This window comes from Petaurus breviceps, unplaced genomic scaffold, assembly GCF_028583685.1.
Source record: "Petaurus breviceps papuanus isolate PSGF00001 unplaced genomic scaffold, PetGlider_PUasm1.0 90895, whole genome shotgun sequence".
Classification (NCBI taxonomy): domain Eukaryota; kingdom Metazoa; phylum Chordata; class Mammalia; order Diprotodontia; family Petauridae; genus Petaurus; species Petaurus breviceps.
The window spans coordinates 2,193,670-2,212,911 of NW_027187372.1; the positions used below are offsets into that span (position 1 = coordinate 2,193,670).

General features: G+C 39.9%; 1 protein-coding gene across 1 annotated transcript in view; it reads left to right on the plus strand.

Moving 5' to 3' along the window:
* The first annotated feature begins 17,122 nt into the window (after positions 1 to 17,122).
* RGSL1 (regulator of G protein signaling like 1) overlaps positions 17,123 to 19,242 on the plus strand; it is an 81,304-nt gene continuing 79,184 nt past the window's right edge. The window contains 2 exon segments of the mRNA XM_069074674.1: positions 17,123 to 17,196; positions 18,811 to 18,925. Of these exon segments, the coding sequence (XP_068930775.1) occupies positions 17,123 to 17,196; positions 18,811 to 18,925 (189 nt within the window).

A 19,242-nucleotide genomic window follows, 5' to 3' on the forward strand; every position in this document is an offset into this window, starting at 1 on the left:
AAGAACTATTAAGAAGCTAAGGTGAAGGGTGATGAGGATCTGGACTTTGAATAGTGGTTGTGGGAATAGAGAAAAGGAGACAGCCATGAGAGATGGTAAAATGAAGGATGGTTCCAAGGTTATGAACCTGCGTAACTAAGAGGATGGTGGTAACCCCAACAGAATTAAGGGAGTTTGAAGGACAGGGCAGGTTTAAGGAGAAAGGTTTGTTCCATTTTGACCATGTTGGGTTTGAGATATCAACAGGACGTGGAAAGGAGATGTCCAAAAGGCAACTGATGGTGTGTGACTGGAATTCAGGAGAGAGAGTTGGACCAGATATATAGGGATCTGAGAAATCCCAATAGACACAAAAATTGAACTCATGAGAACAGATGAGATCACCAAGAGAGAGTAATGAGAGGACTCAGAAGAGACCATTGAGAGGTTTTTGGGGTGAGATGTGGATGCTGATCCAGCAAAGAACATTGTACACAGTAACAGCAATACTGTACAATGAAGAACTACGTATGACTTGGCTATTATTATCAATACAATAATCCAATACAATCCCAAAGGACCAATAATGATGCATGCTCTCCACCTCCAGAGAAAGAAATTATATTGTCTAAATATGGACGGAAGCATTCTATTTTTCACTTTCTTTCAGTTTTTTTTAGTCTTCTTGTACAAAATGATTAGTATGGAAATGTTTTACATGATTATATATTTATAACCTGTATCAGATTGTTTACTGTCTCAGGGAGAGGGGAGAGGAGGCTAGGGGAAATGGAAGGAAGGATAGAATTTGGAACTGAAAACTTTAAAAAAATGTTAAAAATTATTTTAACATGTCATAGGGGAATTTTTTTTAAAGCAATTGGGGTTAAGTAACTTGCTCAAGGTTACAGGGCCAGTTATTTTGTGTGGGTGTTAAGTATCTGAGGCCAGAACCAATCCCAGGTCTCCCGACTCTAGGACCGGTGCTCTTACTCACTGTGCCACCTGTCCACCCTGGAAATTTTTTTTAAAAAGATCTTTACATTCTGGATCTAATCCTCCCCCCTACACACATACTTTCAGAAAGAAGGAAGGAAGGAAGGAAGGAAGGAAGGAAGGAAGGAAGGAAGGAAGAAAAAGAAAGAGAAAGAAATCTTTCAAGGTAACAGAATCTACAAACACCACTACACAAGACAGAAGACAAATATTTTCCTACATTTTACAAAGACAAAAAGACAAAACAATAAGATAGAAAAAGCCTGCACAAATTTCCAAATCTTAGAGTAATTGAAAGTCCTTTCTTCAGGTCAGTTTTGGGGTCCCTTTTGGATTTTTATATATTTTAGCATAATTTAAGAATTCTACATTTTATTTAGCTCTCTAGTTCTGTATGGGGATCTATATCCGTTTTCAGGACAATAAGAATTTTCCTAAAGAGTATCAATTTGACACTGCTCTTCTCCAGATCTCCACCCCTAGGGGGAAATTTAATTCTTTAACTAAATGCTAATCTTTACCCCTCTAGGAGGCAAACCTTCCCCAAATCCTTGGGTCAAATGTAAACCTCCCCAGAAAACTTAATGCAAACTTAAACTTCCCCAATCTTTGGGTCAGGAAGCCAATTTCTGCAATCCCTGGGACAAACTGCCAAGCCTCAAAACCTGAAAAACAAACTATCCTCTAAATCTTGCCTGATCAGAAGAAAAATGGATCAAGAGCAGGAGTCCTACCTCTGGAGGAAGTCTTCCCAAAACACTGCCTCGGGGAAAGCTTAACCAGAGTGCTTTAGATAGTTTTTCCAGAAGGCTGTCTGCCTGGGGGTTCAGAGTTCTGACTCTATGATCAAAAGTTGTGGCAAGTGAAAGATGAAGCGATTGAAGAAACAAAGGTTCAATCTTCCAAGCATCTCAATTTATTAAACAATTCATGGCAATTGTCCAACAAAATGAGACCAAAACTCCTCTGCTTAGCCCTGGACCCCAAATAGACCAAAAAGGACCCTCTATAGAGGGAGACAGACACTTATACATCAAAAACAATCAAGACCAATTAACATAAAACAATACAACATTAAGTAATCTGATTTCTAATTGGATGAAAGATGAAAGACTTTCCAGGTTTGGAGAGTAAGAGCACACAGAGCAATTCTCTGAAACTAGAAAAGGCAGTGTCCTACTCCCCAAGTATCTGTAAACAGACAAAGGAATATGGAAACAATAACGGATTGATCAGTACAAGTCCAGTTTTCAGATAAGACATATGAATCATTTGAGAAGTACAATTATGAGAAAACTCCTTGCATCATTCTTTGGGTCTGACAGTCACGTAACCAAAGTCCTTATTTCTTGTTATTCATTTGTTTCAGTCATGTCCAACTCTTCCTGACCCTATTTGGGATATTTTTAGTAAAGATACTGGAGTGGTTTGCCGTTCCTTTCTCCAGCTCATTTTATAGATGAAGAAACTGAGGCAAGTAGGGTTAAGTGACTTACCCAAAGTCACACAATTACTAAATATCTGAGGCTAAATTTGAACTCATGAAGATATCTTCCTGATTCCAAGTCCAATGTTGTATCCACCTAGCTGTCCTGAGTCCTTAGTTAAGGGTCTTTAAACAGCAGGTAGAAATGATCCAACTTCCTGGCCATGCAGGGCTAGGTTCAAACAATGCAATAAAGTTTTCTCTCAATTCTTACTATGGAATGATGTTTTCTCACAAGACAGAAGCTGGATTAGACCTGTAATTGAAATGGAACTGAGCTGGCTCTAGAATTGAGTCACAAGATGAATTCAGTCTGTTTCACTCAATTCCCACAATTAGCCACTTGCTGTCCTAATCCTCTCAGTGGTCATCTCAGAGAGAAGACCCTAGCAGGTGGGAGGAGAGGACAGGAAATCCATAAAAATTTGTCATTGAAATGTGATGTAACTACACCACAGGACATCAAAGAGAAACCTGGTCAAAGTATAACATCCCTGAGGTTTTTATGTCTAATTCTTAAGGGAATGGAAATTTAACTATAGTCCCCAGTGTGGTATTTTGAAACCAACAATGACATTTTATTCAGAAGATCTGCATTTGAATCTTGGTTCTGTAACTTGCTAAATAGATGGCCCTGACAAGTCATTTTACCATTCTGGGACTCTGTTTTATCTAAAAAATAAGGAGGTTGAATTAGATGATCTAAGTTCAGAAGACTTGGCCCTTGTGACGAATTAAAAAAAAAAAACTACTACCAAACATTCATCTAAAATGAATGTTGCTTTTGTTTGATTTTGTTTTTGTTTTTTGGAGAGGAAAACGTAGGGCAATTGGGGTTAAGTGACTTGCCCAAGATCACATGGCTAGTTTTGTGTTGTGTCTGAGGCCGGATTTGAGCCACCTAGCCACCCCAGTTTTATTTCTTGTTACTGGTTCATAACCAGATTTAAAGTATTTCTTATTCTCTCTTCCAGATCTCCCTGGTCTCAGGTCTCACCAAATTGGTGCAAATCTCTTTTATGGCCTGGATAGTGGATATAGAGCCAGCCCTGGAGTTAAGAAGACCTGGATTAAAATTCCACCTCTGGCAAATAAGGGCTGTATGACCCTGAGTAAGCTACTACTTTTCAGTGTCTCTGGTAGCTCTCTAATATTTGCATTAAGTTGCACTATGGCTGCCTATCAGCATTGATAAAGAGAGTGTCTTCATTGGAAATTCCAAATCCCAATAAAATCACAAATCCAAAAGAACTTTGATTTACAAAGTTTCCTATTGGCTAGGCCACCATGGCCTCAGATTTCATTAATAGCACTATCTATTAGTACTATTTACTATTTATCTATATCTATATATATATATATATATATATGTACGTATATATTATGTGTAAATGCAACTAATGTCTAGTTTGTGTGTGTAGAGAGATAGACAGACAGACAGGCAGATAGATAGACAGATGGGTAGATGGATGGATAGATAGATAGATATAGATACCAGGGCAGCTAAATGGTCCAGTAGATAGAGCACTGGGCTGGGAATCAGAAAGACTCATCATCATGACTTCAAATCTGGCCTCAGATACTTATTAGCTGTGTGACCCTGAGTAAGTCACAACTTCAATTTGCCTCAGTTTCCTCAACTTTAAAGTGTATATAATAGCATCTACCTTACAGGTTGTTGTGAAGACCAAATGAGACATTTGTAATGTGCTTATTAGCATAATTCCTGGCATATAGTAGATGTTATGTAAATGCTTATTTCCTTCTCCCTACTTCCTACGACTCACGTAATTCCCAAATCTATCTATGCAATCCTCTTCCTGAACTCTGATCCTATACCATCATTGTTGGACATATCCTGAATGTCCTGCCAACATCTTGAATAGATGATCTCTGTCTTTTAGTACAACCTTTTCTCAAACTTTCCTGTTTGTGGTGGGATTACGCTTCTCATTTCAGTCACCCCATCCATAACCTTGGAGGCATCTTTGACTCCTTGACCTCATCCCTTATATCAGGTAATAAAGCTAGTAGATTCTATCTCCATCAAATCTCTCACGTTCACTCCCTTATGCCAACTCCTGTGGCTACAGCCCCAATTCAATCCCTTCTCATCCCTCTTTCACATGGACTTTGGTAAGAGTCCCTGGACTGTCCTCTCAAATCCCAGTCTAACTGAATGGGAAGGAACCTGGGAATGGATCTAACCCTTAATTTGTTAGGGAAGTAAATATAGCTCTGGGCTGCAGAGGCAGTAGCATAGATGGGATCCAGGAAATCTTAAAAGAATCAAATGAAGGCATCCTGTACATTGGATATCTCGTGGAGCATTGTTGAAACGAGGTGGACAAGAAGCATCCAGGATGACAAGACATAACAAGCAGAGAAAAATCACAGATCCAGGGAAGAGGCATTTGAAAATATTCACTAGAGCATTCTTCTTGGGGAAAAGGCCTGAAATCTGTTCAACCTATGTGACATAGATATATTTTCTAAGCCATTAAAAATAATTTAACCTTTATTAAGCAACCATTGTACTAGGCAGTATGGAGGAAATAATGAACTATCAGAAATAGACCCAAACCTCCAGGAACTTACAATCAACTCATTACAATTTGTGACTCAGCTGACACACTAAGGGATTAAGCCCACTCAAAACTGCCCCTGCCTTGTGACCTTCCTCTCTATTGCCTTAATATTTTTTTATGGTTTTTTACTTAATATTTATTTAATAATAATACTATTATTAGAGAAGCAGAGTCAAGATGGAGAGAAGTCTGAAAGTTGCCTGAGCTCTCCCCAGTTTCCCTCCGAAACAGCATTAAATCAAACCTCTAAACAGACTCTGAAGTGACAGAACCCACAAAAAGACAGAGTGAAACTATTTTCCAGCTTAAGAAAACTTAGAAAAACTTGAGGAAACATCTGTCTCACTTGGTTAGAAGAGAAGTGCAGCCAAGTACAAACGGTGTCTGGGCAAGCTAGCAGGAGGCTCTTAGTCACAAATAGATCAGCAACCATGGCCCCTCTTGTCCTGGCTCAACAGGCCAGCAGTGAGGCCCCCAGCCCTAGCACAGAAGGCAAGTTGCCAGCCCTGGAAACCAGGCAACAATAGGCATGACTAGGCCAAGTCACCCTAGTGTAGTGAACAAGCCACCAGCACCTGAGGCCCCAGCACACAAAGCCAGTGCTCAGGTCACTGGCCCCCAGAAAAAAAAGCTTGGAATAGTGAGCCCTGTGCCCCAGCAGGAGAGCTCAACTTTGAAAGCCATGAAATAGGCAAAAAATGAGCAAGAAGCAAAAACGACCATTGACCATAGAAAGCTGCTATGGTAATAGGGAAGATCAAAACACAAATGCACAAGAGGACAACACTGTCAGTATATCTATGTGTGAAGCCTCAAAGGGAAATATGAATTGGTCTCAAGCCCAAAAGTCCTTCTTGGAAGAGCTCAAAAAAGAGTTTTAAAGGTCAAATAAGAAATGTAGAGGAAAAGTTGTGGAAAGAAATGCAAAAGGGAGTCAACAGCTTGGAAAAGAAAGGGCAAAACTGATTGAAGAAAATAGTTCCTTAAAAAATACAAATGACCAAATGGAAAAAAAAATCCACTGAAGAAAACAGCTCCTTAAAAATTAGAATTGGCTAAATAGAAAATGAGGTACAAAAACTAACTGAAGAAAATAATTCCTTAAAAATTAGAATTGGCCAAGTGGAAGCTAATGACTATCAAGAATCAGTCAAACAAAATTTTTAAAAAATGAAAAAATAGAAGAAAATGCAAAACACTTCATTGGGAAAAACGGCTGATATGGAAAATAGATCCAGTAAAGATAATTTAAGAACTATTGGACTACCTGAAAGCCTTGATCAAAAAAAGAGCCTAGACAGCATCTTTCAAAAAATTATCAAGGAAAATTGCCCTGATATCTTAGAATCAAAGGGTAAAATAGTCATTGAAAGAATCTACCAATCATCTCCTGAAAGAGATCCCAAAATAAAAACTCCAAGGAGTATTATAGCCAAATTCCAGAGTTATCAGGGCAAAGAGAAAATACTGCAAGAAGCCAGAAAGAAACAATGTAAATGTCATGGAGCCACAGTCAGGATTACATAGGACTTAGCAGCTTGTACATTAAAGAATCAGAGGACTTAAAATATGATATTTCAGAAGGCAAAGGAGCTTGAATTACAAACAAGAATCAACTATGCAGCAAAATTGAGCATAATATTTCAGGGGAAAGATGAATATTCAATGAAATAGGGGACTTTCAATCATGTGTCATGAAAAGACCAGAGCTGAACAGAAAATTAAATCTTCAAATACAAGACTCAAGAGAAGCATAAAAAGGTAAACAGGAAATAAAAAACAAACAAACATGTTATTCAATAAAATTAAACTGTTTATATCCCTACATGGGAAGATGATAGTTGTAACTCTTGTGAATTGTATCTTTCTTAGGGCAGTTAGAAGGGGTATACATAGATAGAGGATATGGGTATAAATTGACTTTGATGTGGTTATATAAAAAAATAATTGAGGGGTGAAAAAAAGGGTTATACTCAGAGAAGAGGAAAGAAGGAGGCAGAATAAGGTAAATTACATCACATGAAGCATAAACCTACTACAGTAGAGGAAAAGAAGGGAAGGGTATTGTTTGAGTATTGTTTGAACCTTACTCTCATCAGATTTGATTCAAAGAGGGAATGACATATACATTCAATTGTGTATAGAAATCTATCTTATCCTATAGAGAAGTAGGAGGAAAAAGGGGAAAGAAAAGGGGGAGAGGTGAATCAAAGGGAGGGCAGATTAAAGGGGTCAGTGGTAGGAAGCAAAACACTGGTGAGGAGTGAAAGGACAAAAGGGCTAAAGGAGAGAGAAAAGTACAAACCAGAGGGAAAATAGGATGGATAGAAAGACGTAGATAGTAATCTTCATTGTAAATGTGAATGATATGAACTCTCTCATAAAATGGAAGTGGATAGCAGAGTAGATGAAAAAACATAATCCTACAATACATTGTTTACAAGAAATACAGTGACTTACCCAAGGTCTAGCAAATGCCTGGGGCCAGATCTGAACTCAGGTTTTCCTGATTGATAGTCTGGTGCTCTATCCACTGCTCCGCTTAGCTGTGGCTATTAGTATTATTATATGCCTAGGAGAGGCTTCCCTGGGTCAGAGGCTATGGCTAAGTTTAAAGACTTTTCACAATGGTTTCATTTGCGGATAAGGAAAACGAGACTCACAGAAGTTAAACGATTTTCCCAAATCACACTGGCAGTCAGGTGGCATAGTGGAAAGAATGCTAGGCCTGGAGGAAGACTCATCTTCCTGAGCCAAATCTGGCCTCAGACACTTCCTAGCTGTGTGACCCTGGGCAAGTCACTTAACCCTGTTTGCCCAGTTTCCTTATCTGTTAAATGAGCTGGAGAAGGAAATGGCAATCCAATATCTTTGTGATTCCAAATGGGACCACAAAGAGTCAAACAGGACTGAAAAGCAACGGAACAACAGTAATTAGAAGGCTAGGGTTGAATCATGCCAAATCTCATGTTTCCTTGAATCAAGCTACCTTCCTAATAGACAAGAATTTTCCTCCTTGATGCAATTGTGATAAGTGATGCTAATTTCAGACTAGGTTGAAACCAATTCTTTTTCTCTTACCTATGGAGACACTGCCTTGATTGGATTATCTTTTCCCTGTGTAACAGAAAACAGCTCAGGACCTCTGATGCATTTAGATGGAAGAAGGAATGGGGGCCAAGTTCTTTGGACACTTTCATTATACTTTCCTTCCATTTTAACCAGTATAACCTACCGTCAATTGCTTTTGCTACCCTTTTCATTTTCTTTCCTATCTCTACTTTTCTCTAAAAATTCAAAGTGTTTGGTGAGATTGGGAGAAAGGGAATCAAAGATAGAGGAACATGAGAAGGGTTGACAGTAAAGAATTGGTCCAAGTTCCTTTTCACAAACCCCACTTCCCATTTAACCGTCTGTTTTGATCTGACACAGTCATCACTGAAGAAAAATGCAATACAAATGTCAACATCAATGCAAACAGTGTGGTATAGTGGAGAGAGTAAGTGCCTCAGAGTAAGGAAGCCCTGTGATTCAATCTTTCCTCTGACACGTCTAACTGTGTGACCCTGGGTATATCATTCAATCTTTCTGGGCCTCTGTTTCTTCATCTGTAAATTGAGGAAGTTGGATTCAGTGAGCCCGAGGTCCTTATCACCTTGAAAGCTATAATCCCTGGGCCTCAGATTTACAGAGCTCCTTTGTTACAAGCAGCTCCCAAGGGCAATTTTGTAGAGTTAGAAGAATGCTGGACCTTGACCATCCAACTTCTGTGTTTCTGTCACCAGAATCTAGCAGAATGCTGTAGTGCCCACAGCAGGTATTTAAATATACATAAAAAGGATTGCTGATTAATGACCAAAACCTGCGATTGTACCCCAGTTCTGATAGTCACTGGCTTGGTAGTTGCAGAAAAGTCACTACCTTTCTGAACTTGGGTTTCCTCCCTGACAAAATTCCTTTCATTGCCTACCTGATAGGGCGATTGTGAGGAAAAGATGCTTTAACATAGCTTAAAGTAGTAAATAAGTGTCACCTGTTCTCATAAGTATTCTGATAATGTTCTTACTCTTTGAGATGGAGACAGCAATCAGAGAATCTGCTGAAGCATGCTAAAATCATGCTGTCACCGTTACTTGGGAGTCACATGAATCCAGGCTCTGCCGTGTAATATCCATTTGATCTTGGATCACTCACTTTTCTGAGCCTTGGTTTTCCTCATTTACCGAAATAAGCCGATTAGGTTTTCACTGCCTTCCTCACAGGGTGGTAGGAATCAGATGAGATAAAGAATACAAATACGTTTTCTTTCAAAATGTAAAGTATGATCTAACAATGAACTGGGGGGGGGGGAATGTGCAGGCCTTGCAGAAAAGGGACATTTGATCTATTTTTGAGAAATCAAGGTATTGTGCCATAGTAAAAAGGACTCTGGATTTATGGTCAGATGACCTTGATTCAGCAACTGGTCTTTGTTCAAATCTTTGCCCTACCTCTTTCTGCCTGTGTGACCTTGGTCAAAGACACCTTCTCTGGGCTTCCATTGTCTCATCTGTAAAATGAGAGATTTACCCTAGATAGATGGCCTGCAAGGCCTTTTCCAGTCCTCAATCTGTGGTCCTAAGATCCACAGCAGTCAATCAGCACAAAGATGAACTTGGGGAACAGGAAAGGGAAAGACACCTTCCACTTGTCTAAAAATCCCACTCAGAAGCGCTCACTGGTCACCTACCACTCTGGAGCCCTCACTGTATGAGGCTGAAGAGGAAGAACACAAGAAGATCAAGTTCTTAACTCTCTGGTAACTATGGCTGAGGAGACAACAAACAAAATAGAAACACAGAAAACCCTTGCCACTACTCAGGAAGCGGTCTGTGGGCCAGAGAAGGCCAGTACTGATTAGAGGACCTCTGTGAGGAAGCAGCATGGATGGGCCCAGCCAGCTGTTCCCAGAGCACCCAAGAGATCAGGTAAAATACCAGCCATGCTAGAATCTAGAACTCTTTTCAAGCAGCTGCCACTGTTGTTTCACAAAGGTTCTGGAGGCTGCTGAGAGAGAGGCAACATGAGCCATGTGGGTAGGTAGCTCCAGGTTTTGAGTTGAAATTCCTCAGATCCCCTTACCCAAGTGCCTGGTAGAGTCCACCCAGTTTGTCAGGACTGGACCATGGATGCTTTGGCTGATCTAGTGGCTTTTCCATTCATCCAAGCCCTTTGTTTACCCCCTGCCCTCCCTTTCTGTTGCTAGCCTTTTGGGGATACTTGAGAAGCTCTACTTCAGAATGGGGAATGGCAGGAAAGGGAGGCAAAATTGAGTTAACTTTATTCCTCCTTGACATCCCCAGAGAAAGGGAGTGTTGTGCAGAGGAGGCTGGAACTGTTGGCTACCATGGAGGGTTAGCAGTAATTCGTAGTGTCTCTGTTCCCAATATTGGCTCTAATGTTATCACTGATAATGTGAGCTCCTCCTTTAGAATGTGAGCTTCCTGAGGGCAGGGGCTATATTTTTACCTTTCCTTGTATTCCCAGCACTTGGCACAGTGCCTAGTAAACAGTAAGAGCTTAATCAATGCTTGTTGAGTGACTGAATGACTGCTATAAGTTTTCAAGGATCTATAGGAAACTTGAGGATAGGAGTGATGAGAACTGAGAATCAGAAGGAAATGAGGAAATAAATAGATGATAAAGCTTCCTGAGGGCAGGGACTTTTTTTTAATCTGTGCATTTCCAGTATTCAGCACAGTGCCTTGTACATGGTAGATGCTAGATAAATGTTTAAATGGTGAAAAGCAAATATAAAAAGAAATAGAAAATAAAGGGATATTCAGGAGAAAAAGGAAAATAATGACCATATGGATGTTAGGACCATGGCAAAACTGGATATCAATAAAACCTTTGATGGATCAGATTTTCCAGGATTTGTCAAAGGCCATCATGTAAATAGAAGAGACTGGGAATCACAAATCCCTTGTCACTTCTAGAACCAAGGAGCAGAGGCAGAGTGTTAAAGATGGTCAATCTCTGTCATGTGTAATTCTGCTCATGCAGATCGATAGGAAATATAATTCAGTAATCCATCCACTCACATGACAAACATTTATTCATGGAATCCTTGGACTGGAGTAACTTCTACTGACAGCAAGATCTAGCTACCCATTTGGGAGCTGTCTTTTTCAAAATCTCAGCAGGAGAGATTTCCCCCAAAACAGAGAAACCCAGGGAACTTCAAAAACTTATTTGTTTTATTTCCTAGAAAGGACTGTCAGCAACCTTGCAATTACTAAAGTTAGAAAGATTTTTTAAAAGATAAAAAATTAAAAAACCCTAGAAATCGTTTTACTTACAGAAGAAAAAGAGAGAATTCTTTTATCCAAACCCATACAGAGTTAAGAAAATTCTCCCATCACAGGAATGATAGAAATGCTTCATACCCAAGCTGAATGTTTAAAATCATGTCTCACACTTCCAGCATGGACGTATATAGTCCTTGCAATCTAGAATATTGTCGTCTGTGATAAAGAGTCGTCTCAAGGACAACAAAGGAAGGGCTTATATGACTCATCTTGGTGTATATCTGCTACAGTGAGCACCTACTGTGTGAATTGAATTGTGTTAGGCATGCTATCAGTTGCAAAGATGAGCAAGGTATAGTTTGTGTCCTCAAGGAGCCTATAATTTAATAGGACAGATAAGACTAACATAACAAAAGGAGAAGCAGTATGGTAAATTGAGAAGAATGCTAAACTTAGAATCAGGAAGGATCTGTGTTAAAATTCTGGCTCTAGGGGCGGCCAGGTGGCTCAGCGAGTAAGAGCACCGGCTCCAGTGTCGGGATGACCTGGATCAAATCCGGGCTCAGATACTCAGCACCGCACCCAGAAATAACTGGCCGTGTAACCTTGAGCAAGTTACTTAACCCCTATTGCTTTAAAAAAAAAATTCTGGCTCTGACGTTTATCAATTATGTCTCTGAACCCCAGTTTCCTCATCTGTAAATGGAGATTCAGTTAATTGGAATAAACATTTAAGCACCTACTTTGTACAAGACACTGAGGCAGGAGTTAGAGTAACAAAGACTAATATTAAAAGCATTCCCTGCCTTCAATGAACCTATGGTCAACTAAGAGAGTGTGCAACAGGTACAAAAATACATAAACATGAGAAAATATGAGAGAACTAGGGTGAGTGAGGGAAGGTTCTGATTAAAAGGAGGCATTTGAGATGACCCTTGAAGGAAGCTAGGGATTCTAAGAGGCAGAGGGGAAGAGAGAATATGTTCTAGGCATGGGAAACAGCCTAGTGAAGGTATGGTGGCAAAAGACGGAATATTCCAGAAATAATGAATAGGCAAATTTGACTAGAACAAAGCATGCATGAGAAGAGATAATATTAAGTCTGGAAAGGGTAAGTGAGAGACAAGTGTGGAGGGTTTTAAACATCAAGCTAAGAACCTTATTTTTTATTCTAAAGGCAATAGTGGACCAATGAGGGCAGCTAGGTGGCATAGTGAACACAGTGCTGGAATTGAGAAAGACGAGTTCAAATCCTGCTTCAGATATCTACTAGCTGTGACTCTGGGCAAGTTACCTAATCTGTGCCTCAGTTTCTTGGTTTGGAAAATAAAGGAGTTGGATAGCCTTGGATAGGTCCCTTCTAGCTTTAAATCTATTATCCTGAAAGATTTTTGAGGAGAGTGTGATAATGATACCTGTGTCTGAGAGAGACTGATTTGGCAGCTATGTGGAATATGGATTGTCAATGAAGAGACTATTTTAAGGATCAAGGAGAAAGATGAGGAGGGTCTGAACCAAAGGGTCAGAGGTGGGAGATGTTATGAAAGTTGAAGCAATAAGATTTGGAAATTGAGTGGTAGAGGACTGGGGTGAGGAAGAGGGAAGAAAGAAGAATATAAGTGTAGGAGTGACTGGAAGGAGTGAATTCAATTCCATTTTTTTTAAGCATCTCCTCTGTAAAAGGTACTGTCATAGGCATTTGGGGTGCAAGGAAAACAATAAAGCATACAAACTTAAAGGAGTTTGCATCTTACTGGGGAGTACAACATGTAAATTGATGAATGAATGAAATGAAACGAAATGAAATAATAATAAGTAGCATTATTACAAAATAAATAAAAGCTAATTTGAGAAAATAAAGAGCACCAAAAACCATGAGGACCAGGAAAGATTTCATGAAAGTGTTGCTGTCCCCCTAGAACCCTAAAGGAAGTTCAAGTATCTCAGAGGCAAGGGTGAAGGAGTGCTTTCCAAACCTAGGAGACTCTGACTGTGTTAGATGAATGCAAAAGATGTTATAGAGAAAGAATAAACAGGACTTGGATCCTGTTTGGATATGGGGGAGAAGAAGGGTGAGAGAGAATGTAGAATCAAGAATGACCCTGAGGATATGAACTACTGGAAGGGTGGTGGTGTTGTCAGTAGAAAGAGGAAAAGCTTGGGGGTAGGGGAGAAGGGGGACTTGGAGAAGGAAGGCCACAGAAGCATCTCCAAACTGGAAGGATTTTCTAAGACTATCTAGTCCAACTCATCCTGGAACAAGAATTCCTTCCACAATGCACATGACAAGAGATCACCTACATAGACCCAATAAGGAGAAGCCTACTATATCCCAGGGGGAGCACATTTCATTTGTATAGTCTCTCTTAACTTCTCCCTGCCTCTGTTTCCTCAACTGTAAAATAGATAATAAAAGCATCTACCTCTCAGGGTGTTGTGAGAATCAAACGAGATAAACAATTGTACTGCTTTGCGCAGTACCTGTTACTTAGCAGACACTATGTAAGTGTCAGCAATAACGATAAATTATTATTGCTATTCTGCTTTCTGAGACCTAAAAAAAACATGTCTAATGCCTCTTCCATAAAACAGCCTCCCACATATGTGAAAATGGACAGAACGTTTCCCTAGTCTTCTCTTGGACAAGTTGTAGGCCCCATTTCCTCCAGCTGCTGATCCTTACATGGTGGGAACTCAAGGCCTTTATCATTAGAGCTGCTCTCGCCCTATCAATGTCCTCCTTAGAATGTGACACCCAAAGCTGAACCCAGTCTATGAAATGGTCTAACCCAGCCAGAGCACCCAGGGCTTAGTACCTCCTCATTCCTGGAGACTGGGCCGGTCTTAGCACAGAACAAGACCAAATTAGCTTTTTATTGTCATACTGTGGAGTTATGCTGGGCTTGTAGTGCTCAGATTGTCTTCACGCAAAATGTTCACTCTGTCTTACGTTTGTGAACTCCATGTTTTGAGTACAAGCTTAAAGTGCGTTTATCTATACTGCTTTAGAATTGGTTCAGCCTGTCCAATCTTTTTGGATCCAAATTATCACTCCATGCCACAGTGCTCTCTCTCTCTCTCTCTCTCTCTCTCTCTCTCTCTCTCTCTCTCTCTCTCTCTCTCTCTCTCTCTCTCTCTCTCTCTCTCTCTCTCTCTCTCTCTCTCTCTCTCTCTCTCTCTCTCTCTCTCTCTCTCTCTCTCTCTCTCTCTCTCTCTGTCTCTGTCTCTGTCTCTCTGTCTCTCTCTGTTTGTCTCTGTCTCTCTCTCTGTGTCTCTGTCTCTGTCTGTCTCTCTTTCTGTCTCTCTGTCTCTTTCTCTTTCATTCTTTGTGTTTCTCTCTATGTCTGTTTTCATCTCTTTCTCCAGATTTGTCATCTGCAAATTTGCTTAGAATTCTGTTTTTATCCAAGTCATTGGGAAATATGTTAAGTGGCATGGGGTAAAAAAACAGATCCCTGAGGCCCTTTCCTAGAGACTATCTTCCAATTTGATATCTAATCATTAATGGCTACTCTCTGCATTGACACTCAACCTGTTCCAAATTTACTTACTTTTATTATTTTCCAGCCTATGCATCTCCATCTCTTTCACCAGAAATAAAGGTAGTATGGCATAACCAATCCTTTTTCAAGTCTTGCTATCTCATTGTGATCTTTCCTTTGCTTTACAGATGATTATTAACCATTAAAAAAATAATACATTCTAGAATTTTGCCTGGAATTGAAGTCAAGTTTACTGATTTAGAATTTGCAAATTCTATTCATTTCCCATTCTTGAAAATAAGGATATTTGCCTCATTCCATTCCTGTAGCACCTCTCTTATTTTCCATGAGCTTTCTGATAATCCTGACAGTGGTTCAGCAATCCTTTCAGTCTGCAAAACTATAGTTCATGCAGGGAAGGTATCTTCAATTTGTCAAGGCTCCCTCAGTGTTCTCCTAGTGCCTTCTTATTTAACTTGGGTACCAGTTCCCTTCAATTACCCTGCCCTTTCCAATGTAAAGGTTATTCTCTTGAAAGAGAAAACAGAAGCAAAATAAAAACTGAACAACTATATTCTGTCTGTCATCAGTTACCAACAACCCATCAACTCCAAGCTACCCATGTTTTCCATCATGCTATTTTCCCAAATATAACTGAAAACATTTTGTTGCTGTTGTCAATGTCATTATTATACTGAGCTTTCCTCCTGGTTGATTTTTCTTCTGAACTTTAGGATTCATCATGGTATTCTTACAGTAAACACTGCACCACTTCTGTGCTCTTCCTCTGGTACCTGCCCTCACTTCTGTCATTCACATCTATCCTTTTAAAGACCCAGATGGTTGTTGAGTTCGCTCTGTGTTCACATCTGTTTGCTCAAACAAATTCCCTTTTTCTTCCTCATTAGAATTGCTTCTCTTTGAGTTTTTAGAATATCATTCTTGACCTTCCCCTTCCTCCTGGGCTCTCTTTCCCCACAGAATTTGTGAAGTCTCTATTACCCATCCTAGCCCAGAATCTTTTAAAATCTGCCCCTCCAAAATCTAATGCACAAGTCAGTCTACCATGTCTGACTTTCATCTCTTCTATCCCAAACCCAGGGAAGACCAAGTCACTTCCCCCTAAGGTTGCCATCATTTCTACCCCACTAATAAATTCCTTCCTCTTGCTGATAATCACATTTGGAATAGAATTTCTCCTTGTTGGTTTCTAAATATTTTGAAGGATAAAGTTTTTGTTGGGGAGAGGCAAAAGAATGTTTAGCTGCCCTGTTTTTGGCAGAAAGGTCAAATCAATCTTTGTTTAAAAAAAAAAAAAAGATTGTAAATTGAGGCCAGACACTAAGGGTAACTTCAATTGAGAGCTGGAAACCATATTGTTTGCAGTTGTGCAGTTAAGATATTATTTGGAAATGAGTTATTGTTTGCCCTTCCTTCTCAAAGAGGACCAATGACATCAGGAAGGTGATGTCATGACTTGCAAGTGAATTGGATTTCAGTGAGGCAGGGCTATGCAAAATCGCCAGCCTCACTTTCTCCTCTGGAGTCCTCTGGGTCCAGTGGCAAGATATAGATTAGGACAACTAGAGATGATCCCTGATGCAGTGCAAGACCTTGGCCTTCAAGCTAAGGTTTTGCCCAGGTCTCAGTTTGTCTGAGGCAGTGCCCATTCAGTGATTAAGGTTAGGTAAGAAATGAAGAAAAGAATGGCCTCTTTTACCCAGTTAAAAAAAAATCAGTCTGGGAGGGGAAGACCCTCAGGAAACTGAGTAGAGAATTAAAATGGTTTCTTAAAAAGGAAAATAAAATCAAAGGTCATTGAAGATCTGATGTCTGTGGAAGTACTTAGAAAATAACATTTTAATTTTAGAATCCTAGAATGTCAGGGCTAGAAGGGACTTTGGTGATTATCTAGTCCAGGTAAAAGCCAAGGGAGAAAGTCTAATAGAGAAAGGAGGTTGAAACTATTGAGAAAACTGAGAAAATGTTACTTGCTAAACTCAGTCACACAGCAAATCCACGTCAGAGTCAGGAGAACCAAGGCGTCCTAATGCCCAGTCCAATATTCTTTCCACTCTACATGCTGACTTCTCCTATTTAGCTTCCAAATGAGCTCTCATGTTCTTGCCTCTTAGAGTCCACAGGACTTAATCAAGTCAGTCCACAAGTCACCAGGCTTTTATTGATGCCGCCTATGTGGCTAGACACTGTGCTAAGCACCAGGGACACAAAGAAAGGCAAAAGCAGTCCCTGCAGCGAAGGGTTCATTATCTGACAGGAGGAAATGAAATGCAAACAACGATGCAGAAACGAGCCATAGACATAGTGATTGGGAGGCCATCTCAGAAGGAGCAGAAGTATTTTCGATGGCAGGGGTAAGCAGCTAATGGCAGTGGTGTTACTACTGCCCAAAGAGATTCATCCATTCCTTCAGCATTTCTGGAGTGCATACTTTATTCGAGTCAGGTATGATTGTGGCTCACAAGGAGTTCACAGGATACCGACTATAGATGGCTATTTCTGCTCCTCCCATTCCTTTGTCCTCTCTCTCCCCACCAGGTCCCATTACGAAGTTCAGAGGTCTGAAATGATGTGTTGGGGTTTGTTTGTTTTTTTCGTACCAGTTCTCATCTCATTTGAATACATGGTGGGAATGGCTGGGGATGGCATGGCGGATGGAGAACTAGCCTTGGAGTCAGGAAGTCCTGGTTCAAGTCTTGTCTCTAATGGATGCCAGCCATACATGCTTTAGATCTAAACTCTTCATATCTGCTCATTAAGAAATCATAAGTGAAAATGTCAGTTACAAATAATTATGTAGTGAGAAGTGGTAGCATAGTGGGTAGAGAATTGGCTTTCAAGCCAGGAAGATGAGGGTCCAAGTGTCGCTTGTGACACACGCTGGTCATGTGACCCTAAGCAAGTCATGTAACTTCTCACTGCTCTAGACAACTTTCTTAGGAGATGCAAAGAAGATGTTAGTCTGCATTGATAGAGATATCTTCCTAATTTGGGAGTTTTCTACATCAATGAAATCACAGGTACCTTCACTATCCCTAGATAATGACCATAAGCATTACTGTACAATGTGTTTTTGTTAGCTGATTATTATGCTATTTTATTATTGTTTAATCTATTATGCTTCAGAGGGAGTATGACATCATGTATACAATATTAACTGGAAATCCAAAGGACCTGGTCTCATATCCCACCTCTGATACTTATTATGTGACCAAAGATTAGGCCCATGAGTGCTCTGAGTCTCATATATCTCTCTAAAACTAAAACCTGTATGGAGATTTTAGCATGCTTGCCAGACTAATGAATTTACAGATCTCCCTCATACCCTGACTTCTGTGCACATGCAAATATGTACTGCAAATCTGAAAATTTTACTTTGTAAAAATTGAAAAATAATACTTTGTAGATAGATAAGTTGAAGATAAATTGCAAAGAGCTTTAAATGTGTAACAGAGGAGTTAAATTCCTGAATGGGGGCCACAGAAGTTTTTTGATCCACGGTTTAACCTTCAGCACATCTGGAAGTGAAGATGGTGAAGGGTTAGGAAAGTTTGTCATATGAGGAGCAGTTGAAGACTCTAGGAATGTGTATCCTGAAGAAGTCAATACTTGGAGAGTAGAAATGGAGCTTTCTTTAAACATTTGAAAGGTGGTCAAGGGTAAAAGGGACTTGACTGATTTAGTGTAGCTCTGGAGGGGAAATCTGGACCCCTGGATAGAAGTTACAGGACAGGAGGTTTTGGCTCATTATAACAAAGAACTTAAAATTAGAACTTGTTGCAAATGGCAAGGATTACCTTATAAATGAGTGAGTTCCATTTCCCTGGAAGTTTCTGAGCAAAGGCTGATGGGCCACAGGTCACAGATGATCACTCCTGCATTGGGTGGGAGGCAGGTCAAGAAGACCTTTAAGGTCCCTTGCGAAGATAAGATTTTCAGTCATCCTAATTTTGAATGTTCACTGTAAGCCTAGTTTATTGGTTTCTTATCCCCCATACAGATGTCATTGCTTCAACAAACCTTATAGTGCTGCTGGAAGATGAAGTTTTTGCTGATTTTTTCAACACATTTCTGTCTCTCCCAGTAAGTATTTGTTGCATCTAGGAATCCAAACGAAAACCGCTGAAGGTTTAACTTAGTTGTTGTATATTAAATTGTACTGTGTTGTGTAGATGGTATAGCAGATACAGCTCTGGGCCTGGAGTTAGTTAGAAAAACCAGGTTTAAATCCTGCCTCAGGTACTTAACTAGCTGTGTGCCCTCAGACAAGTCACTTAACTTATGTCTGCCTCAGTTGCATCATTTGTAAAATTGGGGATAATAAATGACCTACCTTGCAGGGTTGTTGTGAGGATCAAATAAAATAAAAATTGTAAAAAGAGGGCTTGGGAAAGTGCCTA